Below are 11,227 nucleotides of genomic sequence, written 5' to 3' on the forward strand. Positions count from 1 at the left end.
ATTTGTATACCCTGAACACAGTGTATAATGATTACCACGAAATTTGTATCATCCAGATGAAAACGGCGGAGAAACGAGGAGATCTTAAACTCACCGATCCAATCAGCGTTAAATCGCCAAAAAAAAAAAACAGTCCTTTATCGGATAAAATCCAGGTAAATTCTGTTAACGTAGAACCGGCTGTTGTCGGAATTGGTCAGGCGACGAGTTCAAGTTGCCGCGAGAAAGTAGTGGTAGAAAGTGACCTTTGTGTAGTATCGGTCTGGATACTGGAGCAGGCTAAACATCTACTTATCCAAAATCGACCCGAACATATCAAACATATGTCCAGCATGCAACAAGTCCCCGCATGAATTTAACCCTAAACATCGTAACACCCTTCCCTATGGTTCGACCTGGTCGAAACGGCTCGTTTTCTAGATCAACCGTTGGATGACCTCGATGACAACTTATCTAAACCTTACACCTCAAACGTCTTAACGTTTTTTTGATAAATCGAGTATAACCCCCAAATTTTCTAAAAGAGGTATTTTAGGTCACAAAAACAAAAACTATTAACTCATTTAGATCGGGCTTTAGCTATTTTATAATTTACTTTATTATAAGCAACGTGTCCGTTTATAAGGTTTAAGTAAAGAAAACGAAATAGATTATCTTACTATAAACAACTTTAACGTTTTATTGCAAACAACCGCCTAAAAGTAAAATTTCACTCATATTTAAATAAGTTTTTTTTAGCTACTACGCTTCAACATTGAATGCAGTATTCGCGGCCTTCGCATTAACTTTATCGAGTATTTGTTTCAATCCTTTGCCTGGTCCGCACTCAAATGTTCGAGGGAAATCAACTCCTTGCCGACGCTCATACATTAAATGCATCGTTTGTTCCCATTTTACTGGCTTTACAATCTGAAAAGTCGACAGGTTTATCAATTTCTAAAATTGTGGTTTTCGTTTATCACTACTCACTTGTTTTGGTAGTTGACGTAATATATGCGTCGCATTTCGGTAGGGTTTGCCGTCCACATTTGAAAACACTCGAATTAGTGGTTCCTTTATAAAAATGTTTTTTAGTGCCTTTTCAAAGGGTTCAACGGCGGATTGCATAATCGGCGTATGGAAAGCACCATTTACTTGTAGACGTTTCATTCGTTTTATTTTTAGAGCCTTCGCATTTACTTCAATATATTGCAATGCGTCCATATGTCCAGCTAGTACCTTGCAATGTGGATACATATAATTTGCTATGCCGCAATACGGAGCTTCTATGCCACGTTCCAAGCACCATTGTTGAGCTTGTGTGCAAATAGTTCCAAGCTGTGTGTCGGGTCCGTACAATATTAGCGCCATTCCGCTGGGCACAGCATCGCACGCCGCTTGCATTGCGTTAGCGCGTACTTGTACTAATCGCAACGCTTTGTCGAATGGTAATGCGCCAGCAAACACTAATGCAGTAATCTCCCCTAGACTAAATCCCGCTGTTGCTACACAATTCTCAATAGCACGCGGTCTCTCTTCGCGTAATTGCTCCAATGCGGCCAATGAGGATACCATCACAGCCAGTTGAGCATGTTCAGTACGATTAAGTTTTTCGCGTGGACCTTCAAGGCACACTTTGAGTAAATCATAACCCAATACTTCATTTGCTAATTCGAATATAGATCGCGCTGAGGGAAATCGCATTAGTTGCGCTGCCATACCAACGTATTGTGCTCCCTGTCCAGGAAATAATATAATAGACGTTTCTTTTGGGTCAATTGCACGCCGTTCGTTTACATCATTTTCCAAAGCATTTACCAAATGCATTTGTGATCTCTTTTGTAAATTTGATGGTGGCGAATCTCTTGCGGATGTTTGCGGAATTGTATCGGGATTATTATCCTCGGCATTCTGGCTTATAAGGCGTAATTGAACCCTTTCAAGAATACTTTTGATTGGAGCTTTTATAGCCCATTTTGTTAAAATACCCCGTTGAAGCAGCATTTCTTTTGCAATGTTTAACTGTGATAATAGACCGGCCAAAAAACAGCTGATAGCCAAAATCAGTGTTATAAGGCTGGGCTTACACATAGAAACATTTGTTGCTAACTATTGGGACACTGTCATTTAATGTTGCTCATTGGAAATTCAAAATTCCAAATAATCGCGTACAAGTTCACTGTTATATCGTTTTGTTTAAAATGCTAGCAACATCGCCAGAAAGAACAAATTTTATTATATTTTATTATATGATCATTATAATTAATTTTTCCTATTTCTTCATACAAAAATTTATATAGTTGATAATCATATACTAAACTTAGTTTACTACTTTTTTAATGCTATCCACCTGTAAATCGTATGTGCAGAAAAATATTTTATGTATACAAGAGTATCGGTTAGATTTTTATTTCCGTCTTAGGGAACCCATACAATCTTTAACGTAAATCTTTGGTATCGCTGTCAAGTAATTCATCTTGGTTTTAAACTATATTATTCCAGGGTTTAATTTCCCTAATTATGCTGAGTCAACAAAATATTCAGAGACTCAACTTCTGTCACAAAGGACTAATAATAAAATATAGAAGATGTTGTTGTGATCGAAAAAAGTTATATCGATAGTTCCACCCAGTTTATGATCTTTTCGAATGCAACCCTAATTAGTTTGATCTATAATCTCTATTTGAAGGGGAAATACAGATATTTTTCTTTCAATATTCCAAAGTTGAGAATTTTCTATATATTCATGATTAACGGATCGTTAAGAAAACTTCTGAAAAATTTATGAGGAATGTATGTGTAAATTTGAAGAAATATATAAAAGATGCTTGTTGTCATTGCAATAACTGCTTGGTTACTATAGAGATCGAGAGTTATTTATTTTATATTTGGTGAATTGTCCTTTTTGTACTGTTTTGAGTTGTGTTTTGTGCAAATTAATTGCAATAACTTCTAAATATAAAATATATACTTACTTTACTAAAAATGATACATCGCACGATATTTGAGGTACAAAATGACTTGGCTCGAAATAGTGGTCATGGTATGGAAATTGTTTGGGATTCGTAAGTAATACATGCTTTGAATACATTTACCTGATTAATTTTCAAAAATTAATTATTGTAGCCTATCTAGTGAACAATCAGATATTTTAAGGGAAAAGATCAAAAGCATTTTACCTGATGATGATCAACGTCAAAATGAAATACAAAAAGCGCGCAAAAATTTATTTCAAAATGTTTGGTCACAACGTAATTATAAATTGTTTATGAAAAATTTAGTTTTCTGCTGGTTTTGGTAAAGTTTGTTTCATCCTTTGCTATTTTTAGGTAAGCATACTAATCGTGTCCTGCTCTCATCTATTATTTATGTAATGGTTACTGAAGAGAGAGATCACGAAGTTGCTAAACACTCGATAAACTTTTCCTTTCATCCCGTCGTACGAACTCGCAAATGCTTATGTAAGTGGTAAATGATATGTTTGAATGAGAAATAAATGTATTCTAAAACGCAGCCGAATATAATATGAGGATGATTTTTTTTAGCTTTAAATAATAGTTCTGGCTGTTGTATGATATTTATTGATGAACACTCTCGAATCTATCAGAATTGGCAGCAGTATTTAAAAAATAATATACTTCCTAGTGGAACCATGATAGCTCCATCAAATGGAGTTTATACTTTAAATGAAAATGATGAGGTAATTATATATACCGCAACATGCATCTCATACCTGTATACAAGATTAATTACTAAATACATAAAAACTGGAATGAAAACCGAACTTTTTCAACCATAGGTCGACCTAGAAATATGCCCAACACCTAATTCAACTTCTATGAGAAAGCTTGAGACAGCAATAGGTGTGGGTGGATTAATATCAGGAACAGCCCCAATTGCTCTCTCAATGGTCATGCCGATAGCGGCACCTGTCATGTTAGCTGCAACAGCAGTTTCATTAACAACGAGTGCTTATACAGCCGTGCGGTCGGCAACGTTTTTAAAAGATCGCCATAAGCATGGTCAGTCCACATCACTTGCCGATCGGGAAGCTAGGAGTAAGTGGTTAGGAGTAGCCGGCGGCGTCGCTGGTCTGGGAGCAACTGGTGCTATGAATGCGCTAGCTTATGCCAATTCGGCTGGTAAAGGTGTACCATTGGTATGTATATAATACTTAGATATGTGAATATATATAATTTGTATTGATTTAAGATGGCAAAGGTAGCAGTTGGTGGAGTAAATGTAACATCGCTTGTACTCTCTGGCTCTGACATAGTAAATACTGTTTATGATTTGTATTTGGTAAGGAATTTAATAAAATTGTATTCGATATTTAATGACATAATTTAACTTATTCTTGGCAGAGCTATGACGATGGGCCAAGCAGCTTAGATATTTTACAGCTTGCGTCGTCGTTGTTGGTTTTTACACATTCAATTAATAATCTAGCACTTGTTACGAAAATTCCAACTCGAGGCGGCAGTGCATCGCTTCGAAGAGCAATTCAAAAGCAGACCAGGTGAGCGAATAAAATCAGTAGGTGGTAATTTATTAATTATGTTTAAATTTCTAGAAATTCATATGATAAAATTTCAAGTGAGTGCATGAGAATGGGCAAAAAATTTAATAAAATGGATCTTATTCGGGTTGTAAATAATATACCATCAAGAGAGGCTTTTATACAACAAATTGGTACATTATTAGCACAAGCTACAGCAGGGACGGTGGTTGGTAATGCTATTAGTGAACTCCCACTGTTAATTAACTATACTTTGGATAGTGAATTAAATCCCATACAACTCCTCGCTGCAGCTGGCTTTAAATTTGTTCGCAACATATTAGATTCAAATAGTTTCATTGATCTACTAGACACAATGGCGAATTTTATGTGCGAAAGAAGCTTTTACCTGTTGATGAATTTGGCACGAACATTTATGGACGAATTCGGTGATACCATTAATGATATCCTTCGTACATTTATACCCACTGAGAAGGTGCTATATGAAATGTTTATGTTGTGCGTCACAAAATATTCTAATCTTACATATGACTTCCTCGAAAATAGGCAAGTCGAAATTCTTAGCGAACTTGAGAAATACTTTTATTCTTTGAATCCAATTGATGACAATAATAAATCTATAAGTTGCAAGATTTGTAAGGGCTATTATTATGAATGTGCTCTATAACGTGTTTTTAATGTATTGTGCACAATCGTTTTTGGAAGACTAGAAAAAAAATTGTGAACTGATCTATTAAAATTATTGGACAAATATATATAGTATATTACGACATTTTAATCTAATTTATTATTTATATGTTTAAGTTAAAAAACATAATAACGTTTATTTCTGACATGCTGAAGAGGGGAAATATGCTTCATCATGCAGTGGGTCGTTTTCTCTACGCTATATACTTTCGACAAATATCTATTAGTTCTCGGCATTGCGCCACCTCGGCGTCTGCTTCATCCTGAAGAGTTGGTATTTCGGTTACTCCCCGAAGAGATAGCTTTGGGAGTCGACAAAGTTTTAGTATGTTTTAATTCTCTGAGCTTTAGACAAATATCTACCAGGTTGTGGTAACGGCTGGCTGTCAACCGTTGGTAGATTTGTGCGAACATTTGTACTCGGCATTGCGCCACTTCGGCGTCTGCCTCTTCCTGAAGAGTTGGTATTTCTGTTGCTCACCGAAAGGAGCCAACGTTGTTGTGTGTCGTTCTTCTCCACGGGACATTCGGGTCTACGTAACCGGAACGGACCCGGATTTTTATCCGGCAAAGGACTGTCAACTCGGCAAAATTCTGCCGCTACAACAACAACAACATGTTCTTCTCTACGCTAATTATTTTCGATTAATATCTACAATCTATCTAGGTTGTTGTAACGTTAAAATCGGTTAACATTTAAATTGATTGCTGAATCCACTTTCGATTCAAAATTATTAGAGTTCAAACTTGTTTTGGTTTATGTTTTTATATTGTCATTCTTTTTAACATTTGTTGTATTATTCAATTTCGCTATTTATAGTTTGTTTTCAACAAGCATTCTATAATTGTAGTTTGGCAACACTGAATTTATTTGCGTCAAAAGTGTGTATTGCGTGAAAAAGTGTTTGATTTGCTGCAAAATGTTTCGATTCTAATAATAAAATTAAATAACATCATGAAATTTAGTGTTTTTTGATAAAACTAGTTAAAATACAAGATAAACGAAAGTAAACAGACAAGTGTAAATTCTTTATAAAGCCAACCAAATAGAAATTTCTCAAACCCTATTTCCTCACATCAGTTCCTAATAGCAAAGGCGTAACCACTCACAATAAATACAATATCGTTCTATATTTGCAGGATTCAGCTTATTTTCTTGAAATCATTTACGTTAATATTGGTAAAAATGAAGTAGTTGGCACGTATGTTGTTTAAACAAATTTCATCCCATTATCCTTAAACGTGCTCTCACTTGGCCTTTATCGTCGTACATTAAACAAAAGCTGGCCTTGTTTTAACATTTGTGTACTTGCTTGGTTTGCATTGAAAAAAGATGGGTCAGGTGTTTCGATCAGGGTCAGCATTGCTTTCACATCGCGACGGCCATAAAGTATCCAAGGCTACCGAGGCACGTATTCAAACGCTCTTTGAAATTTTACGGGCCAATCCGAAGGTGTCTATCCAAACATTGGAAAGTCTTCTGTTGCAAATTCCGAAGGTGTGAATTAATTAATATTTTTCTTAAGTTATAATATTATTTGATAATGTGCATATTTGGATCATATTATTTAGAATGAAAACATTCTTGTAATACATGATGATTGCGGTTATAACATACTTCAACGAAGTGTGGGTCTTAATCACATCGACCTCACCAAGTGGTTGCTACATCGACATAGGCCAGACGTTAATCGTAGTCCTTGTTCACTGCCATTGCATATAGCCTGTTTGAAAGGATATGAAGAGTGCGTCGAATTGCTTTTAAAGCACGGGGCTCGAATCGATACAGATTCACGGATGTGCTTTCCAGGTGTACATTCACACAACTGTGAGGAAAGTGGCAAGTACCATGGCAATTATGATGATGTTGGTACTGCGCCAAATGTATGCGAACGTGCAAATACGAAGTTACAAAACGCCGTTTGCTATGCTATTGATGGTGATCAAATTAATGTACTAAATATATTAGCACAAAAAATGGAAGATCCTTGGGTAAATTTGGTAACTTTTTCAAAAATAAAACATCACTGAATCATTTCGTTTTAGGTACCCTTTCGGGTTAAGAAGCCATTGCTACATTTGGCTTGTGAACGTGGTGCTTGGAATTGTGTGCAGCAATTAGTTATTACACGTTCGGAAGAGATTAATTTAATTAAAGATGAATATTATCCCATTCATCAGGCTGTGTTGCATGAAGGACGTTTTTTGGAGCTTCTGATACAACATGGTGCCGTGACAACTGTACGCACCTGTACCCAACAAATGACACTCCTGCATGTTGGTAAGTAACGAAAGTGTTTTTGGAATGTTAGTTAAGGCATTCTATCATCTTGCAATGACAAAAATAGATTATTCTTATTCAGTATCAGATATAAATAAATTATTATTATTTTTAGTTATTTTTGCAGCGCGCAAATCGGCTGAAGATACCTTAAGTACCTTAAGAATTTTATTAGAGCGAGGATGTAAAGAACTCATCAATGAACCGGACTCTCTAGGGAATACGCCACTTCATGCGCTAATAGTACGCTATGCTTTAGAAGAAGCGCGGTAACTATTGCATCCTAAAATACATGAATTTATTAAACTATATATATAAATTTTGTATGTTTTTGAAAAGCTATGGTTACGACAAGTGGAGCAAATGGGATGTGCTACATCTGGTTCGTTTTCTATTACAAAACGGTGCTAAGAGTTCAATTAACCAAACGGGCAATAGTGCATTGGCATGTGTATTTCGACATGTGCGTGATTGGGAAGTATGCTTTGAATTGCTTAACATGCTGATCAAAGAAGACGGCGACCCAAATATTGTGGGACGTGATGGTTCAGTACCAATAATGGTATTGCTTGTTCCATTGATTAATAAGGATCAACTGCATCATTTTACCCACTCAATGAAGGTATGTATATATTAAGTGAAATGAAGCAATGAGCTATTAATTGAATGCCGTTATTTTCCAGGTTTGTTATTTGAATTGCATTCGCATTTTACTGCAATATGGGGCCAATCCGAATTGCTCATATCGCTCAAATTTGACGCCACTTCATGTATTGGTATTTACTGTTAGTGAAAATTTTACGCTTAATTGTGATGCACAAAAACGAACAAACTTCGATTTTATTAAGAATATATTGTTATTATTATTGCAACATGGACTTGATTGCAATCAAACGTATCCGCATATACTGCAAGCCGTATGCGATATGGTACAAAATGTGCGCAACTGCTCAGACATGCAATGTATCTACGAATTAACACTTACACTAATACAGTATGGCGCTGATCCCAACATCGTACTGAGTAGTCAGGCGACAACCGGCAGCGCAATATTTTCCAACGAAATTGCCAGCTTTGGTGAAACGCTGTGCACTGGTGGCAGTAGCAATGGCGCAGGCGCCGGCACAAACAATGGTGGAGAAGGCACATTTCGCAACTCGTTTCGTACACACTCCCGTTACTTGCTTTTTTATTATATAATTTTGATAACCAAAAAGGAATTCATACTAAATGATCCAGCACTGACATTCACACGAATCATACACCTGTTTTTCTTAACAATGCAACATGGACCGTTATATAATTGCCTTAAATCGTTGCACAATTTCTACGTGGCGCAGGTGCCAAATAAAAAGACCGAACAATTGATATCTCTGATCACTTCATTGTATCGTAAACCGCGTAGTCTCAAGCAAATGGCTCGTATTGCCATCTATGAGGCGGTTAATCGCAAACTTGCTCAGAATGTCAACCGCCTCAATTTACCAGTTCCACTAAAAGAATATGTGCTGCAGTTCGAGAGATAACAAGTGCAGTTCGCCATGGAGTGGTGCAGCAATGCATTAGTAGTCGATACAACTCCCCTATACCCCCTTGATACCCTTACCCCCCTTTTCATTACAAAAAAACAATCATTTATTCCAGCAACGATCTACACAAATCAATTGACTAAATATTAGTTGTTAAAGAAAATATAATTATTTAAGGCTTAATGTACCTAAAAGTTAATGTGAGCGTGAAATGTAGATTTTTTCGAGGGTTGCGTTTTGAAGAGAATAATCAGCAAATGTTCAAAAATATACACACATACATACATATATACAAATAAGTTAATATGTCGAACCTGTTCTAAAAAGTTGTGATAAGTTTTATTATTATTTCATAATGCATATGTGCGCATATATTATCAAATATATTAACATGTACATATGCATATGTTTTTGGAGGTATCGAATAAATTCAATTTAATAAAACTATTGTTCATATATGAAATTATATAAAATTTATTTAATAAATATTAGCACCGTTAAATAAAAATAAAGCTGCCAATTCCATTAAACATTAAATTTGGTTGACGAATTGCTGACTAATCTATTTATGAGAGAAAATTCCATGGGATGCCTTATTTTTCACAAGTTATTGAAGCCCATATGCCTATTTATTTCTAATAATTTGAAATAATGCCGGATAATTATAATTATAGCGGCTTTTGTCGGCATGGCATTATTTTCGTTCTTATTAACTAAAACTGCTGCTTCGGCTCAGATATTAGGGCGGAGCTTCGCGATTCTTCAAGCCGGTATAAAGCAAATAGTGGCAGCAGCGATTACCTTGCTAAATTGTCGGTGAAGGTGCTTTCGATAAATTCTATAAAGACGACCCAGTTAGCACTCGATCGCGATTATTGGGATGTAGATATTGAATATTTCGAGCTTGACATCGCCTGACCGGATATCTATACCCGGACATTCGTGGGTAATATCACTGTGGTCGATGTCGAAGACAATAAGGTGATACTGCATGGAGTAGTGCACAATGAAGGTTAGGTCACCACAACTATCTCGCTATCGATTTTTACACAGAATGTTGAAACCTGCGCATCTCTGGAGTTTTTAGCGGATGTTTAGCTTGGTTCCTTCGACCACAGACATCGAAATGGCTCATAAATTCAACTATTTCTTTGATCTTGCTCGCAGTCAAATTTCGCTTGTCCATTGCAGTTCGTTTTGTAGTAGGGGGTTTTATCACGGTAAGTTTCGTGAGTTCGTAGTGATCCTGGGAGTGAGGGAGGCGGTTGTCGCACTTGGATGTGGGTAGACTCCTGCAGCAAGGGAAAACTGATGTTCCGACAACCGGACACGAATTGTCTTGTGGCCCTCGCACTGTGATCGGAGAGGGTGGAAGGTTGTGAAGGGAATTGATCAGGCTGGAAGTCATGCTGCCTAGTTAAGCTTCATGGGACCGTAGACGTTCCTTGTTGGCCACACAGCTGGAGTGGCGGCGCATTGTGCCAACTGGTTGCGATTTGCATAGCCGCTTTGGCTATTGTCAGCATGGTGTCAAATAATGCGTGGACTGCTCCCTATGAGTCTTAAAGTCTGAAAAAATTTTTAGATGGTTTCAACCTTTGCATGAATTACATCTAAGCAGAATGGTGGAGTATTTTCGCGCAAACCCAAAAGAAAATTTATGCGGAACCCACGTTTGGACTCAAGACMGGCACGAATCAGGAGGATGCGGAGAAACCCAGCTGCTAGGGGTTTCTCTGATGATGAAGAGTGTTAAAATATTACTTACGGATCCAAACAGGGTTAGATCGTCGAAATGACAGCCTTTGGCCAGATAAAATGCAATTCCGGTATTCTAGAACCGATTATCTTGAGAATTGAATACATATCTATAATATATATATTAAATGACTTTGACGACAACTAATTTCCTTTTATGTAAATCATATTTGGATTAACACTAAAGTAAAAGCAACAATTAAATCTATAAACTCTTCAAATTCGAATTACATAAACCGCTAAGTAACGTCCCGGATATCTGTTCTTTTAAATATAACAAAATATTTATAAACATTTTAACACCAAATAGTCACTCTGTAACTTTCCTGGCAACAAAATCGATTTACGCGTACTGGCGTATGTTCATATATCGTTTCTAAGCAAACTTTCGAACCCAACAACGTCTATCAAACGGAAAATACTTTGTCGCTTGCATCAAGAATTTTTTAATTTTTTCACTTGATCTCAACGCAA

The 11,227-nt window shown here is 36.5% G+C and overlaps 3 protein-coding genes and 1 long non-coding RNA gene across 5 annotated transcripts; 2 read left to right on the plus strand and 2 right to left on the minus strand.

The window, feature by feature from the left end:
* Positions 1-650: 650 nt before the first annotated feature.
* Positions 651-2,022, minus strand: LOC108978458 (probable malonyl-CoA-acyl carrier protein transacylase, mitochondrial). Its single transcript, XM_018948761.1, has 2 exons — positions 970-2,022; positions 651-909 (listed from the first exon to the last, which is right to left on the minus strand). The coding sequence occupies exons 1-2, from the start codon at positions 1,981-1,983 to the stop codon at positions 742-744; spliced, it is 1,182 nt and encodes a 393-aa protein (XP_018804306.1). The 5' UTR covers positions 1,984-2,022; the 3' UTR covers positions 651-741.
* Positions 2,023-2,676: 654 nt separating this feature from the next.
* Positions 2,677-5,276, plus strand: LOC108978454. The gene is made up of 8 exons (XM_018948755.1): positions 2,677-3,044; positions 3,106-3,230; positions 3,309-3,440; positions 3,525-3,679; positions 3,779-4,138; positions 4,192-4,281; positions 4,344-4,498; positions 4,553-5,276. Exons 1-8 carry the CDS (start codon positions 2,965-2,967, stop codon positions 5,163-5,165), a joined length of 1,710 nt encoding a protein of 569 aa, XP_018804300.1. The 5' UTR covers positions 2,677-2,964; the 3' UTR covers positions 5,166-5,276.
* Positions 5,257-5,935, minus strand: LOC108978455. The gene is made up of 2 exons (XR_001994114.1): positions 5,549-5,935; positions 5,257-5,487 (listed from the first exon to the last, which is right to left on the minus strand). It is a non-coding gene; the product is annotated as an uncharacterized LOC108978455 (long non-coding RNA).
* A 131-nt stretch (positions 5,936-6,066) lies between these two features.
* On the plus strand, positions 6,067-9,148 carry LOC108978453 (ankyrin-3). Of its 2 annotated transcripts, none has more exons than XM_018948754.1 (7): positions 6,067-6,206; positions 6,326-6,683; positions 6,758-7,177; positions 7,232-7,466; positions 7,582-7,735; positions 7,806-8,088; positions 8,150-9,148. In XM_018948754.1, exons 2-7 carry the CDS (start codon positions 6,519-6,521, stop codon positions 8,990-8,992), a joined length of 2,100 nt encoding a protein of 699 aa, XP_018804299.1. In that variant the 5' UTR covers positions 6,067-6,206; positions 6,326-6,518; the 3' UTR covers positions 8,993-9,148. The 2 variants fall into 2 exon arrangements, with proteins under 2 accessions (XP_018804299.1, XP_018804298.1); XM_018948753.1 differs by having other exon boundaries at positions 6,067-6,192.
* The last annotated feature ends 2,079 nt before the right edge of the window (positions 9,149-11,227 follow it).

This window comes from Bactrocera latifrons, unplaced genomic scaffold (assembly GCF_001853355.1).
Source record: "Bactrocera latifrons isolate USDA-ARS-PBARC rearing strain unplaced genomic scaffold, ASM185335v1 scaffold_122, whole genome shotgun sequence".
In the NCBI taxonomy this organism is placed as follows: domain Eukaryota; kingdom Metazoa; phylum Arthropoda; class Insecta; order Diptera; family Tephritidae; genus Bactrocera; species Bactrocera latifrons.